Genomic DNA, 27,277 nt, shown 5'->3' with positions numbered 1-27,277 from the left:
CAATACTCACGCTTAATCAATTCCTTGAAATCCTCCCAAGGTGTGGCGTTAGCAGCTGCCAACCCTAGGATCTGTACTTGCGCGTTCCACCAGGTGAGCGCAATCCCTTCCAACGTGCCAGTGGCATACTTGACCCTGCGTGCCTCAGGGCATTCGCACATTTCAAACACGGACTCTAGCTTCTCAAACCAATGAAGGAGTCCCACTGCCCCCTCGGTGCCACTGAAAGTACTTGGACGACAGTCCATGAAGTTCTTGAAAGTGCAGACAGGCTGCTGCGCGTGTTGACCTATTGTGTACGAATAGGACAAAGTTAAATACGAGAGTTAATGTAGGATCTAAAGATCCTAGTGTGTGTCTATACTGCAGGGTATACTACCTGCTTGAGCAGCTGCAAGTGCCGCAGCAACTTGAGCTTGAACGAGAGGCTCTAGCTGGGCTTGAGTCATGTTAATTCGTCCAGACATGATCTTCATAGCAAATGCAACATGAGTTAGAGAGGTTCGCGAATAGAGCGATGACAGAAGAGTGTAAGCACATAGATGTTCTTAAGCAATAACAAGTAGTGAGCAAAAATAATGTAAGCATACTTCGAGCAAAGTTCTATGCAATTCTAGCAAGCAGGTAATAAACATAAACCTTATTACCTAGGATGTCGAGTCTTGCACGTGGAGCGAAGCGTCGTTGTGGATCGTTGAGAGCATTGTACTGGTTATAGTCTGGTTTTAAAAAAAACGTTTTCCCATATTAAAACCAAGTTCTCTATAACCAATGGCTCTGATACCAATCTGTCACACCCCCAAAATCCACCTGCGGAGTACCACCGCTTGGAGGCGTGACATGACCAGGATCAAGCCATCAATCATATTGAATCATAGCATAATATAATTAAGATAGTTCGTAAAACCCAATTCAATACAATTGATGTTCTAAACCAAACATAGTATCAATAGCGGATGCATAATTATGAAAACCCAAAGTAAAGTTATAAGTTCAATTGTTTAACATAATGTCTACGATCCGATTCCCACAACGACCTGCTCCTCCTTGTGCAAGCTCCATTAGTACCTAAGGTCCTGCAAGGCATGCAGCAGAGAGTCAACAACTAGTTGAGCGAGTTCACAGTGTATAGTTCAGTAATAGTATAGCGTGAGTAGTAGTATGTTCGTTCGTTATGTCATGTATTGTAATGGTTTCCATCGTGGCCTCCCAGGCAGGTATGCGAAGATTAGGGGATGTTCTTCCCAAGTATTCTAGACTAGGTTTAATTGTATCGCGGCCTACCAGGCAGGTGTGCGAAGATGTTAGTAAGTTTAGTTCGCGGCCTTCCAAAGGCAGGTGTGCGAAGTCAGTCATAATATCGCGGCCAACCCTTGGCAGGTGTGCGAAGATCAGTTCAGTAAGTGTTACTAGTCTAGTCGTATCTTATCGTTCGGTTCTATCAGCTGAGTATGTACAATAATTCAACAAATCCCATTCCCACCGGGAACCCCATGCCTTGGATGTGTGAACTCACCTTGGGTTTGCTCGGTATGCTAAAGGAATGCAAGCTCACAAATAATCAGTCACGTCCTATAGTGCACGTATACTCAATCAGTTCACGTTCGTAATGTTTCACATGTAACTAGCATCGCAGTAATATCACAGAGTGTGTTTGACAGTTAATCATCATGCAGCACAACCAGTTAATCATGCGCATACAATTTCATGTTTCACATAACGGTCTTTCATAATTTATTCTAACATGGTTACTCTTTAACCTACTTAACAAGGTTAACAAACTTAACTGAGATGGCATACATAACAGAGATAATAAACTAACTGTGTTAGTTAGCTAACTGAGTTAGTAAACAACTAAAGTTAACAACTTAACCACTTAACAGGGGTTTACATGCTTAACAGAGTTACACGTTTACTTAACAAAGCTAAACACTAATGGAGTTAACAAGTAATATACTAGTCACAGATCATTAGACGAAATCACTTAGTGGGCGAAAACCAAGCTTGGGCCGAAAACACATTGAGCCGAAAACTGTTTGGGCCGAAAACAACATTGGGCCGAAAACCAAAACTTGGGCCGAAAACCTTTGGGTTTTCGTTGGGCATAAGGGTGATGAAAACACAAGTGTTTTCGTGGTTCCATTGTTTTCGTCAGTTTCATCTTCAACAACAACAATTACGTATCACAGAATCCAAATGATCATCTAATCAGTTACACCAAAAATCCCAGAATTCATCACACAATCATTCAGTCCGAACAACTCATGGAAATACTCAATCATCATATCATCATTCGATTATTACTCAATCAACGAATCAAAATCGAAATCATCAGTATCTAATCCACATAAACAGCATTCATCACACAACAGATTTTTACATCGGATCATAAACATTCTTATCATGCGGATTAATACAAATCATACATTCACAATCATTACGTGCTAACTGTTTATTCATGATATCAAATAAACAAGTGATTCCAATCAGATAATGATAAGTAATCGATTACAAACCTAAGCGGAAAGGTGGTACTTCACTCAATGTATCGGACTCGGTTGTTCAAAACTGCCGTAGGGTTTCACAAGATAGTGAGAGAGATTGTGAGAGGTGATTAGGGTTTGCTTTTGCCGAATATCGTTCTTGCGTAAAGATTAATACCAATACATATAATAGATCAATACTGGGCCAAAGCCCATTTTGTTTTCGTTGGGTAGCAGTGGACGAAAACACATATTGTGTTTTCACCAGAAAGTGTTTTCATGAGGGTGATTTCATATGGTATGGTTTTCGGCTAGGTTAGTGATTTCATAGATTCTAAGTTTGTTGATATTAGGCATGCTATTAAACAAAACATATATTACATACACACTAAGTCTCTACATCATATAAATCACAATACGTGTACAGTTGTGAACAACCAAGTCGTGAAAATAAACAATCCAAACAATTGACATGCAATAAATGCGAAGATGGAAATCGTGGAAACTCGAGTTGTCACAATAATAAATCTGATTATTATATAACATAATAATTCTGATTTAAATAAAATAGTTAATCTGATAATAATTCTGATTATATAATATAAATTATGATTTAAATAAAATAATAAATCTGATTAAATAAAGAATAATAATTCAAATTTAAATAATAATTTAAATAATAATTCTGATTAATAAATATTAATAATATTTATGCTTAATTAAAAAAAATTCTGATTTTATATTTATATAAATAATTCTGATAATAACATTAAATAAAATTCTGATTATATATAATAATTCTGTTATAAAATTTCAGATTTAAAAATATTACTAAATCTGTTTAAAAGATATAATAATATTTCTGATAATATTAATATCTAATAATAATAATATTAATAATAATAATAATAACTGTAACAATATTAATAATAATAATAATAATAATAATAATAATAACACAGAAACTATAACAGAAAAGAAGAAAGTAAAACGGAGACGAACCGGTACCGAACAAGGTTTTCAGATGGCTTTCCGGTGGTCGACCGGAGGCTCCGGCGAAGTGTTCCCGGCAGCGAGGGTGGTGGTCGAACGGTTCGGCTACTTGCAGGTTTTCCGGCGAGGTTACGTGCGAGACGTTTACGGTTAGCTTCGGTAATCGGGTGTGAAGGGGCCAAAAGATTTGAGGTTCGGTCAGTTTATAAAGGAGACGTAGGCCCGTCGGTTACGAACATGAACGGTCCAACCTTTCCGGTAAATACTTCAAGGGTCGAAGGAAGAAGAAAGGCTTGGCGGTTATTTATTTAAAATCAGCGACGTTAATTAGATGTTAAATGAAATTAAATTACGATATAGAACGGATGTGGCATGCCCGGCCGAGTGGTTAGTACGCGTGTGTGTGAGGCGAGAGACCCGGGTTCGAACCGCACAAGGGCCGGTTCTCACCCAGGAGACCCCCTTTTTGCCATTAGTTAGTCTGACTAACTAGGTTAGCCACTAACTGAGTTTTCTAACTCAGTTAGTGCTACCCTTTGATAAAATTAACCCAGTTAGCTGATTTAACTGGGTTTTCACTAACTGAGTTAGTTTAACTAACCAAAACTAACAAAAATCATTAAAAATTCAGTTTAAAATATTTATTTATTTAATTTTAATTATTAGTTTACTTATTTAAAATATTAATAAAATAATATAAAAATTATTTTAACCCAAATTTTGATATTTTTACCGAATTAACGTATAAATTCCCGGTTTTTTATACGGTTTAGGGTAATCTCTTGGCAGTGATGAATCTGAGAGCTGAGATTAAGATGTATTTTCACTGTTTTTACGTGTTTAACATAGTTTAACATGTTATCAATTGTTTTGACAATACATAGTATTCAAACACAAATATGAATAAAATAATGCACTTTCATTATGATTTCAAGTCACGAGGTACAATTTGGGAATAAAACCAAATACCACAAAGGTACAACTTACAAAAATAGAAAGTACAAGTAGACTTGCCAAAAATGGAAAGATCGAAAATACGAGGTGTCACATTTGTACATAGGAGAAACCTTAGCGAGCAAGGTTATTATGACCGGTGGGCTTTTTAAATAATTGGGCTTCTAGATAAAAAGGCCCAAAGCGGGTAAAGTGGGTTTACCCACTGGCCCGTCGTCAGTATCCATCAAGTTTTGTTTAACAGAAGTATCCATCAAGTTATGCCCTCAAAGTTGAAAGAACACACCTGAAGCCGAAATTTAAATTGTGTGTGAACTTTTAAGCCCAAAATATTGTGATATGATTACGTAAAAATAGTATTAAGCATTTCGCGTTGCGGCGTGAGACGCACATGACATGATCAAACTTTTGGTGCCATTGTTTTGGACCTTGTTTTAATCCATACAAGTATTTCACAAGTTTACACACTTTCTTTTCTTGCCCAATGGCTGTGAAGCCTCCAGGTTGTTCCATGTAAATTTCTTCTTCTAGATTTCCATTCAAGAAAGCTGTTTTCACCTCCATTTGGTGAACTTTCAAATTTCTAATGGCGGCAATAGCAGGCACCAACCTGATGGATGTTATTCGTGTAACTGGCGAATATGTATCAAAGTAATCTAAACCTTCTCAATGTTTATATGCTTTGATCACCAACCTTGCCTTGTACTTATCGATGGTCCCATCTGGTTTCATCTTCTTCTTGAAGATATATCGATATCCTAGTGGTTTATATCCTTGAGGAAGATCCACTAGTTCCCAGGTATGATTTTGTAAGATAGAGTCTATCTCACTTTTGATGGCCTCCCTCCACTGAGGTCCTTCTAAGGAATTCACCGCTTGTTGGTACGTTTGAGGTTCCTCTTCTACCATATAGGTAAGAAAGTCAGGTCCAAAGGATTTTCCAGTCCTTTACCGTTTACTCTTTCTGATTTCAACTTCCTCAATCTTAGATTGTTCTCGAGGTTCATTATTTGCAACCTCATTCTCTGGAACAATTTCCTCAACCGGTCTAGTGAAACTTGGTTCACTTTTACCTAAGCATGGGAACACATGTTCAAACCATGATGCATCCTTAGATTTTATTATGGTGCCATTGCATATTCCAGGGTTCTTACAATCATGCACAAGAAAACGATATGGACCATAAGGACGAGTGTATCCTATAAATACACAATCCACTGTTTGGGCCCTATTACTAGGCGCTTTGGTGGTGTGACCACCACCTTGGTTAGACAACCCCACACTTTCAAGTATTTATATGGTGGTTTCTTTCCTGTCCATAATTCGTATGGCATTACATCTTTCTTCTTATTGAGTATCATGTTCAACACATAATTTGCCGATAAGATTGCTTCCCCCCACATGTTTTGGCTTACCCCAGAACTTATCATCATGGCATTCATCATTTCTTTCAAAGTGCGGTTTTTCCGTTCCAATATGCCATTTGATTGAGGGGAGTAAGGAGCCGTGAGTTCATGTATGATTCCTTTTTTTTCACACACATCAATAAAAGGTGAAACATATTCACCTCCTCGGTCGCTTCTTACGATGTGCGTGCGGTGTTATAAGTTTTTATGTATATTTTTAGCCCTTTTTAACCACTTTAGTCAAGTTTTAAATTTATAAAACACGATATTTACTAACACGAAACACACATATGGGCAAATGCACCCATCGTGAGCGTAGTATATTGTTGGTAAGATACCGAGGTCGTCCAAGGACACAGGAGCTTTTAATACCGGTTTATCCTCAACGTCTAATCAAATCAAAAATTTAGAAAAAAGGTTTAAACTAGAAAATAAAAAATAAAATGCTGAAAATAAAAATAAAGTAAAAACAGATAGACAAGATGAATCACTTGGATCCGACTCGCCTTTAGTGTAACCTTTGATTATTTCCGCACTTTTGAACTTTTTAAGAGATTATCTTAGTTATTGTAGTAGGCCCCTCTTTTGAAGGTGACGTTACCCTCAACCCAGTAGTTTGAGTCAGCAAGGATACAATCCTAAAGGGTTGGAATATTGAAAGATAATTAATTAAGTTATTAATGCGTAATGTGGTAGGCCCCTCTTTTGAAGGTGACGTTACCCTCGGCTAAGTAGTCTGAGTCAGCAGGGATACAGTCCTAAGTAGCCGGGTTAAAGTTTTAATAGTAGTTTACATATGAGGGGATCAAAGAGTTTGGACCCCCGCCATCCAATCAATGGGTATTGAAGGAGGTCCTACTAAATTTGACCCAGGTCCTTGCAGGATCTACACACTGAACAAGGCAAGACTCTTACCAAACCATTCCCTTAACCCCCGACCAGGTAGCCAACATATCTCCATATAGACCATGGAGATATGAATGGTGAAAATCTTTTATTTTATATAGACAGTAAAATAATGCCAAGACACCACGGATAAATGATAAGGAAGACTCACCTTCAATATAAGAAACTAGTTATTAAAGTCATTAATACATAACCAAATAAAAAGTGCGAAAAGATTAAAAATAAAAAGTATTACACTAAATGCTTGTCTTCACCAAGTGATGTAAGAGACTTAGGCAAACATGGCCTTTGATTGTCAAGAACTCTTACGATCAATCTTGGATCCCGAGACTACTCACACACTCTATGATGGATGATGGTGGTGGATGATGGTGTTATGGTGGTGGTGGAGTGTGGGTGAAGTGTGAGAGAGGTGGTTTGCCAAGGGATGATTTGCAAGTGAGCCAAGCACCCCTATTTATAGCCTGCACAGAAGCCCCGACACGGCCCCGTGTCCACCCATCTTCTCTTTCTTCATTAATTGCAGTTTGTCTACATTAGTTGACCACGCCTCCGTATCCGCTAGGCACGACCCCGTGTGCAGAAGCGTATCTGTACTATCAAGATTTCCTTAGATTCTGCGAATCTTATAGTTGACCACGGCCCCGTGTCCGCTGGGCACGCCCCCGTGGTGGGTGATAGAAGCTTCTACAGCTTTGTCTTTTCTGCAGACACTTGGGCACGCCCCCGTGCTCATTGAGCACGGGGCGTGTTCAGCCTTCTGTTTTCTTGTTCTTGTTTGGGAGGATGCTGTCGAGGGGTCGGGCATGCCACGTTTATTCCTTTTCTTGTATTTATGTTAGATTTAGCTGCCTTTTTTACTTCTTTTGTTCATTTGAGCTCATTTAATCCTGAAAATACAAAATGAAGACAAAAGCACACTTTTTCCAATATTAGTACTAAACGCATCGCAACGCTCAACACGCGAAACGAAATGCAGAAAACCAACTCGCTGGAGCCACTCGATCGAGTGACCATCCGATCGAATGGCCATCCGATCGGATTGGCATCCTATAAATACCCCCCTGTCATATCACAAGTGATGTGACAGCTCTCTCATTCGACCAGCCGCACTCAAGCTCTCTTTTCTCTCAATTTCTCGCGATTCTTGTAAGTTTCCAACTCAAATCTTGTACTTCTATGATCTACACACACTTCTTCATCATTTTCACCTTTGAATCGTAACTTTTAACTGTGAAATCAGCGGATTTGAGGTGTTCTAGGGTGATGTCATCATGGAGTTCTTATGAACTTAAAGTTTTAACCTCATTCCACCGAGAATAACTCAGATCTGAAGGATTTCCACATGATTTCACAGTGATTTCGCAAAGATCTAAACATTTTCAAAGTTAAAAGGATTAAAAGAAGTTCTTCTAACATTCTTTCAACTCTTTTACACTCAATACACTCAAAACCGATAGGATCGGAGCTCATTCGGGCCATCTACTCTTCTCTAGTGATGTGTCGGCTTAAGATATGGATCCTATCAACGAGACAACCGATTTCGGGATAAACATGAACAACCGTCAAGGAACAGTCAACTGGTCGGATTAGGGTGATTCCTGTTCGATCGAACGACTTGGGACTTGCCGTGGTTCCGTTGTTTAGCACGTTATCACCTCGTCTCGATCAAACTGCAAAACTTTCAAAAATAATCAAGTTCAAGACGATCAGGTTCGTTGGGACGGATTGTCGTCCAATCGGATAGCCATCCGATCCGACCGAACTGCTATCCGATCGGATTGCACTTGGTTCCAACACTTAACATTTTCAAACTACTCAAAAGGATCTGTACATCGAACGGATTGCCGTCCGATCGGATTACCATCCGATTGAACGACCATCCGATCAGTTTGACATTTGGACTTCAACACTTAAACGTTTTCATAATTTTCAAAGAACATCAGTTTCTAATGGATTGCTATCCGATCGGATTGCTATCCGATCGAGTGACAATCCTGCTGTGAACTTGTTCTCACTAAGTGTCCTGCCAATTGGATCATTATCCGATCGAATGACCGTTCGATCGATCGACCTGAAAGGTAGAGATACTTCTATGTTTTCAAAATGCTACAACGAAAACTTCAAAGCCATCATACACAAACACATCCTTACCAAACGAATGTCAATCCGTTCGGATGGTCATCTGATCGCATAGCCATCCGATCGGATTACCACTCGACACTTAGTCACTTTTCACCAATTTACACGCCGTTCCTCGCTTATGCTATCGTTAACTATTCAGGCTAATCTCTCAGCGCTCCCTTCAATCCAAGACAGTGTTTATTAACTTAAACGCTATATGCGAGTATACTTGATCCCTTTTTGCTTTATGCACTTACATACGTTACTTATTCTGAATCACAATCGACACACAACGCAAACACTATTTATACGCTGACCGTTATTGCATGCTACGTGTTATTCGATGAATGCTTGTATGTTATGTTAACACAGTGATTGTTGCCTGACACCTTAGCAAAGATAGTACTACAGTTTGGACTCAGCACCTGTCGTGGACAGGAGTTGTTAAGGGCTTTACTTCACGTACCCTAGTGGGGATATGTGTTGCGCATTCTACAACTCGCGGTCACGTCTGTGCATATTTCTCTGTCGATAACCTACTTGCCTTCACTTTATTACATGTTACATGTTGGTTATGCGTAAATGATTTCGAACTCTACTATACTATTAAACTTGTATGCCCACCTTTACACTATGTGTATTGACCTCTATTTTAACGTAAGTGACAGGTACTTGGGATGCTTGCTTGTATTTGCTGGAATCAAGTTAGGTTGGAGTCTAGAAACAAAGACAATTTAATTATTTCTATTTTAATCTGAGTTGTCGGAACACGTCATTTATCTTAGAGATATCGATATCTGTAATGATTGAATGATTTGATGGGTTATGGTATGGGACGTAATATTAACTATCCGGTAATTTCATTGTTATGGAATTTCTCCTGGACAATCTGTTTCGCTCAGTGTCGTGCCCCGATGTTTCCGTCATCGGTTGGGGTGTGACAATCATAGCAATGAGGTTATCAACCTCGTGAACCATATTAACTTGTCGAGCATTTTCCTTCTTTGGAAGTTTGCATTCGTTGGCCTTATGGCCTTGTTTTTGACAATTATAGCAAGTTCCTTGGAACTTCTTTTTCCCAACTCCCCCCTTAGGACCAAGGTTGGAGCGTTTCCCATGAGCTTTCTTTCCACCGTTCTTGTTTCCCTTCGAAGGTTGGCCATGTTCAACAATATTGGCCTTTGCTGTTTCAGGATTATCAATCCTTTTCAAAGCAACTTTATTATCTTTTGCAATGCGAAGGCGGACAACAAGATCTTCAATGGTCATTTCCTTTCGCTTATGCTTGAGATAGTTCTTGAAATCAACCCAGCTTGGTGGTAGCTTTTCGATCATAGCAGCAACTTGGAACGTGTCGCTGAGCACCATTCCTTCCGCATGAATATCATGAAGAATAACTTGAAGTTCTTGGACTTGGCTAATGACAGTTTTAGTGCCTATCATTTTGAAGTCCAAGAACTTAGCCACCACGAATTTCTTAGTGCCCACATCTTCTGTTTTGTATTGTCGGTCCAAGGACTCCCATAACTCTTTGGCAGTCTTGACTTTACAATACACATTGTAAAGCGTATCAACCATACCATTCAAGATATAATTGCGGCACAAGAAATCTGAATGATTCCAAGCATGAAACGCGCTCACTGATTGAGCATCCACCTTCAGCCACATGGGGAACGGATTCCCGTGCTAGGTTCAGAGTGGTCAGATAAAAGAACATCTTTTGCTGCCACTGTTTGAAATTCACACCGGTGAATTTCTCTGGTTCACTCATGATCGCAGAAACAGCAGTGTTCATGGGCTGGGATTCCATTCTGAAAAGAAACACCTCACGCGAGCCCGGTGTCACACCCCAACCGATGGCGGAATCATCGGGGCATGGCACTGAGCGAAACAGATTGTCCAGAAGTTTCCACAACAACTATAATACAAATTCAGTTTAAAATGATACGTCCCATACCGTATCCCGAATAAATAACAAGTTATTACAGATAACATCCAAACAATTAATCCTGTTCCGACAACTCAGATTCAAATTAAACATAAATATTGTTTTAATGCCCCTAAAGACCCAGACTGACAAGATCTACAGACAACTATGCACTAGCAGCTTGTTCTTGACAGACAACTATTTGTTGGGGACCTCTAGAGACTTATTCTAGCTTCACTTCCCTAGCAAGCAAATACCTTAAACACCTGTCACATACGTTAAAATAAAGTCAATACATAAAATGTAAAGGTGGGCATACAAGTTCGATAATAGCATGTAGAGTTCGAATAGTTTACGCATAACCAGCACGTACACAGAGGGAAATGATGCATGTTAATTATCGACATGGACCTATCGATACCAACGACTGCGGGTTGACTGTCCGAGACAGTTCGCAATACATGATTACCACCGTAATCCATGCAAGTAATTGTCCTTAACAACCCCCGTGTGAACGGGTGCTGAGTCCAAACTATAGTACTACGTTGCTAAGGCAGGTAGACAGCATTCCACGTGTAAACATAACAACAAGCATACATTTAGTCACGTAATACATGCAATCGGTTAGCGTTCAAATACTTTGGATAGTGTGTTTGATTGTGATTTTGATAGGTAACGTATGTAACACCCGAAAGTGCTAAAGCAAAAAGGGTTCGAGTATACTCACAGTGATTGGTTATGGATTGAAGGGAGCGCTGAGAGTAGGGTTAGCCTGAATAGTTCGATAGCACAACAATGAGTAACGCGGAAATGCAAACATGTGTGAATGGATCGAATAGTCTAGTCGATCGAACAGTAGGTTCGATCGAACGGGATGTTCGACCGGCTTGAAAGTCCGTTTGAACAGTCCTGTTCAATCGGCCGGTAGGCTCGATCGGCTGGACCATTCGAGTGGATTGTTTCTTCCTCTGATGTGTTTGTGTATGATGGTTTGAACTTTTGAAGTTTTCGTTGTAGTATTTGAGAACACTGAAGTGTTCTTACCTTTCAGGTCGATCGATCGAACGTGCTGTTCGATCGGCCGGCTTATCCGATCGATTAGGAGCTTCAGAAGTGATTCTCAGCAGAATGTCGCCCGATCGAACAGCCTGTTCGATCGGCTGGCATTCCACACTACGAACGAGTTGCAAAATCGATTAAGTGTTGAAGCACAGTATCTCATGATCCGAAGAGTAATGTTTACCCATTGAGTAGCGTATTCGATCGAACATCACCTTGTCAATAGCATACTTCATGAAATTTGAAAAGTGTGGAACCATGTGCTAGCCGATCGGCTGGCCCGGCCGATCGGCTGGTATGTCCGATCGGCTGGGCTGTTCGTTCGAACAGCCTAGCCGTTCGGCCAGCAGTTCTGACCTGGTCGGCCTTCCGTCTAACACTTGGCTGTTTGGTTATTTATCATGATTTTAAGGTGTTTCGACAGCGAGTTAAACCATTAGAACGTGGGTCCTTACTTGCTTCACCGGTTCGGACAGGAATCACCCAAGTCCGGCCGGTGAACTGTTCGGAACGGTAGTTTGATGTTTAACCCGAAATCGGTGAACCTTGTAGATAGTATCCGAATCTTGAACCTTTTAACCGTTAGAATGATTAGTTAGTTGGTTCGAGCTCCGTTCCTATCGGTTTAAGGTTTTGAGTGTAAAATGTTGAAGAAAAGTTGGAAGTCCTTCCATGAAAATCTTAAGATTCTTACAAATCTTAGTTTGTTTATGTGGAAATCGGTCAGATCTAAGCTATTCATGGTTGAATGAGGCCAAAGTATGATGTTCTTCAAGAACACCATGATGACATCACCCAAGAACACTTAGATCTTGGTGATTTCACGGTTAGAAATCAAGTTTTGAAAGATAGAAAGGTGTAGAATCATGTAATGATCAAAAACGTACAAGAATTAGAGTGAAAACTTACCGGAGTTGAGAGAAATCTGAGAAAAGGTGAAGAACAAGGCTGGTTCGGTCAGAGCTTTCCAAAAGTAGAAAGAGTGACAATGACAAGGCTATTTATAGGCTCCAAAAGAGGAAAGTGTCAACCGATCGGCCAGGACCTCCGATCGAATGGCCTGCTCGATCGGCCAGGAAAGTGCTAGCCGATCGGCTGGCCTGTTCGATCAGGATGCTTCCGGTTTGATCAGCAACCCTTTTCGAGTGTTTCACGACGGTTTTCGATATTTCGATTTCGATAAACGATGATACGAATACGATAGAGGTCCTAGTAAAATTACTTTCAGTCCCAACTACTATATCTAACATACAACCATCTATAAGTCACGTTCCGATGTCGATTTCGATTGAGTTCGATTGCCTTTCGAGTTTCGGTTCGAGTTTCGATTGATTCGATTGAATACCACACAAAACATAAAGTAAACATGCACAAGTAACACATAAGGCACACACACACGTAAGTATTACCACACCAGTTTCGCATAGTTTCGAGCCTCGAGTTCGATTGATTGGTTTTATTAACTTGATTATCGATGGATTAACTTTATCGCATTGTTACTTCCTATCATTCACAGTCGTAAATCGGTCGCATTGATTAAACGTTCGATCATTTCATTTAGACAACACTTACTCCACATAATACAAATAAAACACAAAATCGACTAATTACAGTCAAGAAGTCAAAGTTGATTGACTTTGACTTTGACATTCGAAAACACGGGGTGTTACACCCAGGTTTTCGGAGCTGCATTCGTGTCCGCAGGACGTGCGGGCACGCACGAGTTCAACCAAATTCCAGTTCCGAAACCCATTTTTTGCACACCCCCCTGCGCGCGGGGGGGTAGGACTTTTGGTAAAACATGTCATAAAGCTTCAAAGGCTTGGTCAAGGTTTTTCCTTATAAGTAACCTTTCCTTTTGTTCCCACACCAATGTGGACAAAGTGGATTACCAATTGAGACTTTCATTCACACCCAAAACTTCCAACATAATTGTTGTAGTTACATTTGTAGCAACCATTTTCCACCGGCGGTGCCCCTTGGAATCCGCATGGTCCAAGGCTTCTTAGAACCTTTGAGGTTTTGTGGTGCTTGAAGTCGTAATAGTTTTGATGGAGTGTGTACTCCAAAACTCTTAACTTGAATCAATATTTGATTCCTCATTGGGTCATCATGTAAATTGCAATTGCCTTAAATAGCTTAATGGCCCTAGAATCATCAAAATTTATTAATACTTGTGTCATTGCCTTGCCACACCCTCCATCCCGAAGCCACTCCCGGACCTAAGACTATACATAGTGGCAGCATTGAAGCATGGAGGTGGCGTGGGAGCCCCATCCGCGCCTGCAACACCACCCCATGGAGGGGCATGGACATGATGTGGGTATCTTCACCCGGCGTGGCGGCATTGTTGTTTGAGAGGTTTGGTGATTGGTGTGGTTAGTTTTTTTTTTAAACAAAAAAAAAGTGGGTCCCAAAAAACGCCCACCACCACCCCATGGTTTTTGGGGCTTGAAGAGCAAAGCCCCATCTGCTGACGTCACATCCATGTATCGCTCCACGCCCCCATTCAAGTCCCTTCTACTCCAAGTAGTCCAAGCAGGGGCTAGTCGACTCCTATCTTCTAAATCTATAGATCCTGGAGAATAGAAAGCCTTAAAAATAAAAACAAGTGTCTATTAAAGAATTATTTACCCAAGCCAACAATGTCACATATAGATTAGCTATTTTGTTGAATCTGAAAAAAAAAAGGTAGAAGAATAAATTGCCGGTATTTAAATAATATAAGTTTCAGGGCCGGCTTTGGGCCTGTGCAAGAGGTGTCATCGCACAGGGCCCAAAACATTTAGGGCCCATAATCGTTTAAAAGTTAATATGTATTGTATATATAAATTTGCTGTAGGAAGAATTATACATGTTACTCCTTTGCCTCAATGGATGCAGCAATTAATTCCAAAGTTGACTTTCCGGGTTCGATTCCTCCTGGCGGTTCTTTCATTTTTCTTTTTTCATTTCTAATTGATTATTTTTTTTTCTTTTTTTGTTTCTCATTTCTAAGTCGGTTCTTTCATTTTTCATTTCTAATTGATTATTTTTTTTTTGTTTTTCATTTCTAAGCAGGTTATTTCATTTGTTGTTTTTCATTTCTAATTGATTATTTTTTCCTTTTTGGTTTTTCAACTGATGTTTTGTTTTATCAACAGGGGGAAAAAGTCCTATGTGCTCACACCAATTGCAACTTTGCAAGCTTATTTTTTAGTTTTAATTTTGATTTATGCTCACATCAATTGCAACTTTCCAAACTTATTTTTTTAGTTTTAATTTTGATTTTTCACATCTAAATTTGGGCCTTCACAAAATTGCAAGTTCATTCATTTTTTCTTCTCATTTAATCATTTACGTAACAAACTTTACATGTTTTCTTGTAGGTTTTTTATTTCTCATTTAACCATTTACAATATAAACTTAAAAAAACTCAGTATCTAGTTCTATTTTTTTATATGAAAAGGTTCGTGTTGCCAAACTAATTTGGGTATGTTTAGATATATTCAGTTCTTTTTGCTACGCTACTTTTGTTTTGTTTATTTTATAACAAATCTAGTCGTATTGTGGTTTTTTGATATATGATTGTGAGTTTATATTATAGGGAGGGGCCCAATTTTTTTTTTTTTTTTTTTTTTTGCACAGGGCCCAAAAGTATTTTATCATTCTCGGGGACGGCCCTTAAGTTTATACAAAGGGTTCTGAAAAAAAAAAACCTTAAAAATGAGTTTTCCCTTTCTAAGTTTGGATGAACTAAGATACAAATTAGTTTGTAATTTAATGATAAATTTTGATTAAAAAAAATATAATAATGATGTTCAAATTTAAGGTGGTTCAAGTCGTGTATTTAGAACTTTGTGGCTGGTGGCAAGATTATTCCTGTAAAATACTCACAACTTCAGCTTCTTGCATCCCCATTGCATGTATGCAAATTAAAATAATAATGTGTTTTAACCTTTTAAGTCATGTGACTTAAGGGTGTAGGGAGTGGTTAAACACTTTGAGTGGCAAACTAAAAAATCAACCAATGAGAGTGTGCCATGTCAAAGTGGTAAACTATGCTCAAAATGTTGGCAATGGTTTAGACACTTGGTGAAGTGGTAAACTATTTTTTTTTTTAAAAAAAAGGAAAAAGGTGTGATTGGTTGAGATTGGATTGGACCCCACCCCACAATACCCTCTCTCTCACATCCCTCCCTCTTCCCGAATCGGCATCCACTCACCGATTTTGCCCCCTTTTCGGCAAATGGTGTTCGGCAAACTATGTTGGCATTGGTTTGCCAATTGGTAAAGTGGGTTTACCACTTTCCACACCGTATACCCTAAGAAATGTTTAAACAGTATGTTTATTCATGACCAACTATATATGATTCTCGTACAGGTAATGTTGTCGAATATGACACCAACTGTTGTATTAGTGGTAGTTAAGAAACTGAATGACCAAACTGTCCCTTTCACTTTTTTGTCTTCAAAAAATCAAATATAAATTTTAAATTGCTAATTCTTGAAATATATGAATATATTCCTAACAAAAATCAATTTTTCAATAAAAAAAAACTCTAAATTGACACATTTAATAAGTTGCTAAAAGTCTAAAACCATGTTATGTATCATCAGCCAATATGTTACAGAAAAACAAACCAAAATTTACCATAAAACATGTTTAAAGTTTTCCCATTCTCTTCATTTAGTATACATACATACATACATAGACAAACGCCTCTTTTGCCTAAATCTAGTATTGGGAAAACGACGAAAAACTGACCAAAAAACAACGTACAACAACTCACCAATACTCGTCTCCTAACCGTTATGATTCCCGTCAAAACTTCCTTGTGCACTTTGTCGTCTTTTTTCCACCCACATTTTAGCCTCGGCAACAGCTCGTTCTCGATCAAGATCTCGGTTCACTATTTTTGGAGGTTGTGTTTCTCGAGGCGAATCTCCTTTATCCGAACCTTCTAGATCCCCCCATCTGCTACGACCCGACCCGCCACCTTCTTCATTCTTCGAAACTCTACCATTCCTCTCGCTAGGGTCATAGGTGTGGTTCGCGAGATAAGATAAGGCCGTCACCACGTCTCCAATTAGAGGTCGAGCCGCAGCCTGTTCTTGAATGCACATCGATGCAACGGCTAGAGCCTGGTAGAGACCCCTCATTGGATAACGACCTTCGAGCCTGGGGTCCACTAACGTTGCGAACTTCCTTCTATCGTTGAATAAGGGTCGGGCCTGTAATTACAAACAGTGAAATTAATTTTATTCACAAATTAGAAAATAGGATTATGAATAATGTTTGACACGGACACACGGTGAACATTTATTTAAATATAATTATTAGCTCATTTTGACCCATTACTAAATGCAGTAAGAACCTTTAGACGCTCGAGAACAAAACATTATCTTACTTAAAATAAAGAGTAAAATGCCATTTCCATCCCTGAGGTTTGACCGGTTTTGCGACTATCGTCCAAAGGTTTGTTTTCCGCATCTGAATACAAAAGGTTTGAAATCTTGCCATTTTCATCCGGCTCGTTAACTCCATCCATTTTTCTCTGTTGAGTCAGAGGTATTTTCATCTTTTTTATTAACTTAAAGGGCAATTCGGGCTTTTTAATTTATGTACAAGCATTTAAAATACCCCTAAGCGAATTCGTTAGACAAAATTGCCGTTTAAGTTAACCAAAAAGACGGAAATACCCCTTGACTTAGCGAAGAAAAATGGATGGAGTTAACGAGCCGGATGAAAATGGCAAGATTTTAAACCTTTTGGATCCAGATGCGAAAACACAAACCTTTAGACGAAAGTCGCAAAACTGGCCAAACCTCAGGGACGAAAATGGCATTTTACTCAAAATAAAATAAAAACTCCATATGATGGAAACAAAGGGGTTACCCAAGTGACCAGATTCTGTTGTCCTTGTGGTGCAGCACTGTCAATGGCTTTTCGACCCGTAATAAGTTCTAAAAACACCACTCCAAAACTGTATACATCGGACTTAACCGTGAGTTGACCGGTCATAGCATATTCAGGAGCACAATAACCATATGTTCCCATGACCCGTGTGGATACATGAGACTTATCTCCAGTGGGGCCCAACTTAGCCAGCCCAAAGTCAGAAAGCTTCGGCTGAAACCCCTCACCAAGCAAAATGTTTGACGATTTGAAATCCCGATAAATAACCGGAGGGTTAGCCTTGTCGTGCAGAAACTCCAAACCTTTCGCTGCACCTGCCGCTATCTTCATTCTCGTGTTCCAATCTAACGCTTCTCTATCTGGCGGAAGATCTGCAAAGAGTACATAAATAAATTAGTCGAATTATTATTATATATCAAGTTATCAACATAACCGGCTCTAATACGCAAAGATGGTTACCTAGAAGATGATCTTCTAATGATCCCAATGGCATGAATTCATAAACAAGAAGTCTTTGGTCACCGTCCGCACAGTACCCGATTAAGTTCACTAAATTGGGATGATGTAAAAGACTGAGCATAAGAACTTCCACAAGGAATTCACGGTTACCCTGGAGTCCGTTTCTGTCCAATTGTTTGACCGCTACAATCTGTAAAACAGAGTTAGATTTTAATTTAAGAAACGATATGACTAGTCGAATTCGATATAAAAAAGTGCATGACCTGAAAAATAGTTGTAATTTGTTATGGGAAAAGAAAATAAGAAATAAAAAAAGTTATCGTGGTGCATCATCTGAAAAATATTTGTTATGATGACCATACCCAGTAATCACCCCCCCCCCCCCCTTGATCTTAGACTTTAGATTCAATGATGGATCACAACTGTCATTTTCGGTTCGTTTACTTATGAACGGGTCCAAATGGGGCAGCGGGTCAAAGGGTGTGTTTTTACGCATATGTCTTCCTAGCTCGGTTTTATGCAAGAATTTAAACTTTTTTTATTGAAATGATAATGTTTTTGTAATCATAAGAAATATATTAACTATCCACAAATAAAACTATACATATGGAAACAAAAATGTTTACAGGCCAACCCAATACAACCTGCCGCCCTAACTCGGTTTTACGCAAAGATTTAAGCTTTTATTGGAATGGTAATGTTTTTGTAATCATGAAGACAACCCATAGCAATCTACTAATCTTTAACCGGTTTTTAATAAACTACCCTAAATACAATGGTCAAATATCTCTAAGCGCTAAATCCCCAAATTGTTTTTACTAAAATTCAAAGAATTTATCAGTCAACGGAATCTTTGAAGAGCACACACAATACCCAAAACGATACAGTTCAGTAAATTAGTTTCCTTCATGTAATCAAGATTGCAAATACCATAAAATTCACAAAAAAAAAAAAAAAAATTAACGGAAAATACCTGACCGCTGCCCTGAAGACGCCCTCTATACACAGATCCAAACCCACCCTCCCCTAAAAAGCAATCGGGGCTAAAATTACGCGTTGCAGCCGCAAGCTCACGGAATGTGAAAGTATGTGCAGGAATTTGACTATACGGGCCATCTTTCGGGCCCGACGATTCCCTCCTCAAACTCACATTATTTTTGTTCTTCAATCTATCCACACCTGCAAATCCAATCATTCAATACCAATAAAACCAATTCAAATTACACAAGATTAAATGAATTAAATGATTAATAACTGCACAATTCAATTAGATCTCTCAAACCTAAAAAGGCACAGTACAACAGTATAACAGTCAATCAAATTTCTCAATAACATAAAGAAATGAAAATGATGTTTATATCATATAACCTAATGGGGTCTACATCAATCAAAAAAAGAATAATCAACTAGTCATAACAAGTAAGACACAAAAGGGGATTCCGAAATCCTAATACATACAAACATAGATCAGATCAAACAACCAATATTGTATATCTATCTATCTATCTAATATCCATTCATACTTCAAATTATAAACTTAATTATTAAATAAACACACGTACATACATACCAGAAGGTAATCTGGAGATATTGGAAGAAGCAGGTGAGTGGAGTTGAGGTTGATCAGCCCCAACTTTTTGAGGAATCTTTTTTTCTTCTACCCTCGAATCAAAACAAGAAAAACAACCCATGAATTGATTAATCTTTATCTCTGTTTCTATCTTCAAAACCCCAGATTAATTAAAGATGATTAATTTGTAATCAAATGATTTCAAATCAACAGTTTTTTGGATTTCTGAATGCGCAAGAATCAATCTTGATTGAAACCCAGATGGAAAAATCTGATCTTGAATCCAAGTGATGAGAATATTATCGATTGATTGAGAGTTGAAAGCAGGAAATTGAAAGAAGAGAGAAATCAAGAAACGAGTAGAGGGAGTGTATATGTTAAGATGCGTCTTTCATCAACGACACGTCGTCGTATCATTCACACTCCATTTTGACCAAATTAATGGAATACATATGCATATGCATATGTGTATTATTTTTGGTGTTGTTGATTATTTTTTTTTATTATTTATAATTAAGGCTTGTGAATTGGAAAGTGATATTTGTTTTTTTTTTCTTATTGCACCCTTAAACTAAAAACATAGAGAATAACTTTTGAATTGAACTTTAATTAATTAAAAAATTGTATTGATGACAATATAGTTTTTTTACTATAAAAGAAGAGAAAACAATAATGTGTGTGTGTGGGTTAGGAAAGGAATAAATAGCTTACAAATCACATTTGTAGAATAATACAACTAGGTACAATGAATCTAAAACTATTTTGTATTAATTTTTCATTAATATTACTATGAGTTGGTAAATAAACCGTTACAAAGAAAATCTTAAAATAATTATTTTTATGGTTTATTATGCACTTTTAGTAAAGAAAAGGTCTACGTTATAATTTACTTTAATTAATTCTCATAAAGGATTTGCTTTAGATAAATCGGGAAGCATATTAACGTTTATGTTTAGAATTTACTTTAATTTAATTTCAGATAAATCGGGAAACGTATTAAGGTATTTGCAATATACTCACATATTGCCTAAAAAGTAAAAACATGTCTTAGTCAACCTCACAAATTTGGTCGAAGATAAATCTAATCAATGTGAATCTTAGATGGGTAATTACTAAAAACTCTTCTATTGTTTTCACCTATGAAACAGTTTATTTTGAAAAGTAACCGTTTAATGTCATCAATTCTTGTAGAGTACTAAAGACGATCTATTGAAAACATTGAAATGTCATCACTATTCAATATACTGTATCTATTATAAAATATACGTTTTGTAAGATAACATTGTAGGTAAGTCTTGATTTACACCATATTTCGTGACAAAATTCATTTGCTTTGAATTGGTTTATATCATTCTAAAGCACCCGTACTACTCTATAATATGATAAAAACATTATATAATCACTCATTAAACTAATCAGGACCATTTTCATATGTTTGCCAATATATACATTTCATATGGCGATAACATAAGTGTTATATTTTATAGATGACAACGGGTTAGTAGAACAACATATGACGAAAAGATTGTATATATGAAGACATTATTATTATTATTATTATTATTATTATTATTATTATTATTATTATTATTATTATTATTATTATTATTATTATTATTATTATTATTACTATTATTATTATTATTACTATTATTATTATTACTATTATTATTATTATTATTATTACTATTATTATTATTACTATTATTATTATTATTATTATTATTATTATTATTATTATTATTATTGTTATTGTAATTATTATTATTGTTATTATTATTGTTATTATTATTGTTATTATTATTATTGTTATTATTGTTATTATTATTATTATTATTATTATTATTATTATTATTATTATTATTAATATTATTATTATTATTATTCATGTAGTTGCACATAATTTATGGATTTATGTACTCTTAACAGCCGTTTAGATAATGTACGCTACTATAAAGTTACATGTGTGGTATAAAGGTGACTTGATGATATATATATATATATATATATATAACAACTAGTCATGATTTTTTTTTCTTTCTAAACTTACGATTTTTTTTTATGGTCACTTGGTTTCACCATCAACAACTTTGATCATTCACCTTCAATACCACTAAGGCTATTTCGAATCAGAGTCATGCTTGAACGCTTTTAGATACATGCATACATAGGAGTAATCATTAACACATCCGTTCAATGTACACTGATAATTTGAAGTAGAGAAGTATGATAACTTTATAAACATATGTATTTAGTTTTCTTTTAGTGGCATACATAAGATGGTTAGACAATATCATAACCGCTTATCAAGCTCGAGATTTGGATAAAGAACTCGAAATGTGCAATCTCGAGTTCTCTGAATTAAATTAGCTAGTTCTAGCTCTACTCGATTATGGCATCCCTATGTCTAATTATATTACATCGATAGTTAAACTTGTTATAACTCATTAAGACCTACATCCAACATTTTAGTTTTGATCCATTTTTTGTATATTGAGTTTTGAGACATCGTTGATTATATGGCGCATCCAACTTTTTAGTTATGATTCGATTTGTAATGGGTGTTCATAACGGAAGTTTTTTTTTAACATTGATGTGTCTAGCCTTTACATGATGCATTTTATGAATACTGGTGTCGAATATGTATGGTTACGCATATCACACTCTAAAATTATGCGTTATTTTCCTTATCACATCTCGGATCGAATAATGACTATTGGAAGAGATTATTAACTCAATTGTTAACATGTCGTTAAAGGACATGATGTGATGGTAAATTGCATCTCTTCTATCCATAGGGTGAAAGGTAATCCTATAATGTTCAAGTTTATAAGTGCTTACAAACATGTGATGTTAACTACAGTTAACTTTTTATTTTTATATTTTGAACACTAGATTTCAAACAAGTAGGGACTATATATACATATACTTTTTTTTGTTTTTAACACTAAATATTCACTTACTTTTCATTTCAACCAATGTATAAATAAATCATGCATCACATTTATTTCCTAACTTATAATATTGAAAGTTCCCATTAGTATATTAATTTAAACTAACTAAATATTACATAATTAAAAAAATTAATATTTTTATATCAGTACAGGTATGCGTAATATACATCTTTAATCTGTTTATATTTTATTAATGTGATATTTCAAACAATTTGTGTTCGTTAACTTTTTTAAAAAGTCTGAACATACGACTATGTGTAATTTTTTTGCTAGACATTTCGATATAAATTTATATACAAGATAGAGTATCTTTTTTGGTATCTAAATTTATGCAAGTGCCGCTACCATGGGGAACTGATTCCGACCGAGCAACATCGGTACCGGTATTGGTATTACTGGAACTGGTATGGATATTTGTGATGGTTTTCAATTGATGTAAAATACGTGTCAATATTCTTTTAGGTATATCAAGATTTTATTTTTGGAGTTTTCTCTTTCAGTAATTAGTAATTATAACGAGTGTCGATGCCATAAAAACCGAACTGATACCGACTGATCGAATTCTTGCTTAATTCTCGCAGCGTAGCGCGAGGGTATCCCACTAGTTATTACTTAGAGTAAACTGCAATTTTACCCCCTGAGGTTAGGGGTCATTGGCATGTCTACCCCCCCTAAGGAAATAATTGCATTTTTACCCCCCACTGTTTGGGGTTATGTCGCATATTTACCCCCCGGACCAAGTTTCCGTTAGATGTTAGCGATTTCTGTTAATGGTCAAAGGGCAATTAGGTAATTTCGCTTTCATGTTGACCTGCAACCTCATTTAATCACCAATTCATCACTTTGAAACCCTGAACTTAACCTAAATCGAAATTGAAGAGCTCTGCACCGGCGATCAGGCATTCTTCAACAATTACATAAGATTGGAAGTCTGTTACGAGCATGGATCTTCGATTGTGGAAGATACGAGCTGAAGATCAGTATTTTGAACCGGGTGAAATGTACCGTAAGTGACATGCAAGCTCAAAGGGGTCTGAATTAGGTAAAAGTTTAACTTTTTTCTGTGTTAATTTGTTGTTGATTTGTGTTTACAAGAGAAACCCCATCTCAATTTACCATTAAACTTCACCATGGAGGTAATTTTGTAGAAAACCCAAATAGGAAATACTTTGGTGGGAAGATGAACTACATTGATCATGTAGATTTTAGAGTGTTGAATACTGATGTTTTAGACGAGATGGTTAAGAAATTAGGATACAATGATGGTTTGTTTTTCTGCATTCATTACAAGGAACCCTAATGTTCATTGGATTTTGGTCTTAGGACATTAAAATGTGATGTTGACTTATAGCCTATCTTTGTTCATGTGCGTCAAGGAGTCAACATGATAGACATGTATGTTGAACACGGGATGTCAACAATATTGGAAAATACAAGTGAAGGTCCTGTAGGGGCATGTAAAGCAATTGTTCCAGCATCATTTACAATAAATAATCAGAATCATAGTATGAATGAAGATGAAGAAGAGAGTGAAGGAAGTGATCCTGATTATGAGTATGTTGAGGAAGATAATTTGGTTTATGAAATAGAGGTGGATATGCAGAGGTTCAGGGCTAATGTTGATTTTACTAGGGAAGAGCTGGATGGTTCAAGTGATGGGGATCATGATGATGACAGAAGCGAAGAAGGTCATGTGCCTGTTGACCTGGAGGATTTTGAAAATGGGTCGGATGAAAATTCAACCTTTAGAGATAAGGTTGCCAGGAAGATAAGGAGGAGAAACAAGAGTGCTTCAAAAGGTCCAAATGATCTGCCATTCTATGTTGGCCAGCTTATTGATGACAAGAAAAAGATGAATCAGATGGTGAAAGATTATGCTCTTAAGGCAAGGAGGGGTGTGTTTATTCTAAAAAACTGAATTGTTAAGGTATAGGGTAGTATGTTTTGGAAGCAATCCACCACTACTTGGTCCTGTAAAAAGAAAGGGAGAAGAGGGGCAAAATAGTAAATGCACCAAAGTAGGGCAAAAATACAAGCATCTTAAAAGGCATACCAAGCCCACATGTCCTTGGGCAGTTCACATCTCAAGGAACACAGACAAGGATAAGTGGTGTGTGAAGACCATTCATAATCAACACAATTGTTTGACAACAAGGGTCATTTCTTTGTACACAATGAGTTCGATTGCCAGAGAGATCAACCTATGATTGAAAGCAATCCATACAAGCCAATTCAAGCAATCCAAAGTCAACTGCTTCGGAAGCATCAACTTGAAATATCACTACATAAGGTCTTCAGAGCCAAGAGGATCGCAACTACGAAGATCTATGGTGATTACCAAGAACAGTATGGTATGCTAAGGTCATACTGTGATGAACTTCTAAAAGCCAACCCAGGTAGTACAATTAAAATTGATGTGGAGCCATGTGGGAACTCAGCTAGTCCTACAAGGCAGTTTCAAAGGGTTTATTTTTGTTTTGCCTCTATGATGAGAGGATTTAAGATGATTGGAAGACCATTGCTGGGTGTGGATGGTTGTTTCATGAAAGGTCCAATTCCTGGACAGATCTTGAGTGTTGTTGGTATTGATGGGAACAATAGCATATATCCAGTTTGTTATGCCCTTGTTAAGGCAGAAACAACACAAACCTGGAAATGGTTTTTGCAACTGTTGAGAGATGACCTAGGGTGTATGGCTAACTCTTGTTTCACCTTCATCAGTGACAGACAAAAGGTAATAAGTTCTTAAGTGTTAATTCAAACATTGCAAAAAACTTTCTTAGCAAAATATTGTCATTAATTGCATTTTATATCACAAGGTCTGATTCCTGCTATGGTAGCTGTTTTTCCTAATGCTGAGCACAGATTTTGTTTGAGGCACATTCATGAGAACATGAAATCCAAGTGACGTGGAGATCTTTACAAGAATTTGCTTTGGTCAGCCGGAAGGAAGACATCTATTCCATACTTTAACAAAGCTACGGAAGAAATTAAGACAACAGAACGAGCTATGTATAACTGGCTGAATGAGATCCCATTCACTGCTTGGTCAAGAGCATATTTTTCTGGAAGAGCTAAATGTGATATGTTGCTGAACAACATATGTGAGGTTTTTAACAGACAAATCGTATGAGCAAGGGACAAGCCGATTATCACATGCCTAGAATTCATTCGGGCATGACGAAGAGGATAGTGAATGTTAAGAAATTACAAGCAAAGTGTACGGGGCCACTGACTCCTCATGCCACTGAGGTCTTCGATGAGATCAAGAAACAGGCTGCCGAAATGTCTGTTTTAATGGTTGATTCGAACAAGTATCAAGTCAAAGGTCCGAGATCACAGTGTGTTGTGAATGTTAAACATAAAACTTGTGCATGCAGAAAGTGGGATTTGACAGGGATGCCTTGCAAACATGCAGTTGCAGCCATATGGGATATGTCAAGGAATAGCATTGATGCTGGCATACCAGAAGACTGGGTGGATGAAGTGTATTGGCTGTCAACGTGGAAGAAAGTTTATTACAATGTCATAGAGCCAATCAACGGGCCGGAGATGTGGACTCCTTCAGAGTGTCCAACAACACTCATCCCACCAAAGCATCATACATACACAAGTTGGAAGGCCAAAGAAGAAAAGAAAGAAGGCATATGGTGAAAAAGAGCTTGAGCAGGAGTTTGACAAAGGAGGTAAAATGACCAGAAAGGGTAGTAGCATCAAGTGTGGTAAATGTGAGAATATGGGTCACAATGTCAGGAACTGCAAAGGACAAGGGGTTGAACAATCCATTGCTTCACAGGAATCACACACTGCCACTTAAGGTGCACCAGTTTACAATCTTGATGAGTGATGGATGGTTTGAAAGTTTAGACTATGTTTGTTTGTTTGTCAAGTTCGTTCAAGATAATGTTTGGTTTGTACCTTTATGTTTGGTTTGTTCAAGACAATGTTAGGTTTGTCAACTTTGGTCAAGACAATGTTTGGTTTGTACCTTTATGTATGGTTTGTCAAGTTTGTATTTTGGGTTCTATACAAATATGGCTGCATTTTGGTTTACAATCTTTATGTTTGGCTGCTTTAGTACAAATAAGAGGCGGAAAGTGATTCGATTACATTACATTGCAACATTTAGTACAAATAAGAGGTCCAACATACAAACTTAAAACCAAACAAAATCTAGCCTATTTCCAGTGACAATCATCAAAACAAGACCAATCCGAATCAGAACCATGCTCCCCTTCATATGGGTCAAAGTACCAATCATCATCTTCATCCCAATATGTGTAATCCCATGCATGTTCCAGCACTTCAGGGTCATAATCCTTTGTCGGATCTCCGAATATCTTTTCATAATCAGTTTCTTGCTCCATGTAAGGTCTGAGTATCTCAGACTCTTGATCCTCAAAGTAGACATAACTGTCTGGTTCTTCGGCTGCAACGACGTCTTCATCCTTACCAACATCTTTCTCATTGTCAACATCCTTACCTACAGAATTACAACCAGTCTACCAAACAAACATATAATAAGAACTTCAAAAAGACCATT

General features: G+C 37.3%; 2 protein-coding genes across 2 annotated transcripts; one reads left to right on the top strand and one right to left on the bottom strand.

Annotated features, from left to right (window-relative positions):
* Window positions 1-16,440: 16,440 nt before the first annotated feature.
* Window positions 16,441-20,211, bottom strand: LOC110939571 (serine/threonine-protein kinase PBS1). The gene is made up of 5 exons (XM_022181127.2): window positions 19,781-20,211; window positions 19,184-19,389; window positions 18,211-18,400; window positions 17,731-18,122; window positions 16,441-17,066 (listed from the first exon to the last, which is right to left on the bottom strand). Exons 1-5 carry the CDS (start codon window positions 19,899-19,901, stop codon window positions 16,638-16,640), a joined length of 1,338 nt encoding a protein of 445 aa, XP_022036819.1. The 5' UTR covers window positions 19,902-20,211; the 3' UTR covers window positions 16,441-16,637.
* Window positions 20,212-24,937: 4,726 nt separating this feature from the next.
* On the top strand, window positions 24,938-26,388 carry LOC110939525. Its single transcript, XM_022181084.1, has 3 exons — window positions 24,938-25,468; window positions 25,855-26,048; window positions 26,115-26,388. The coding sequence occupies exons 1-3, from the start codon at window positions 24,938-24,940 to the stop codon at window positions 26,386-26,388; spliced, it is 999 nt and encodes a 332-aa protein (XP_022036776.1).
* Window positions 26,389-27,277: the final 889 nt, after the last annotated feature.

Source organism: Helianthus annuus, chromosome 17 (assembly GCF_002127325.2).
Source record: "Helianthus annuus cultivar XRQ/B chromosome 17, HanXRQr2.0-SUNRISE, whole genome shotgun sequence".
Lineage (NCBI taxonomy): Eukaryota > Viridiplantae > Streptophyta > Magnoliopsida > Asterales > Asteraceae > Helianthus > Helianthus annuus.
This window is presented reverse-complemented; position numbering and strand designations above follow the sequence as displayed.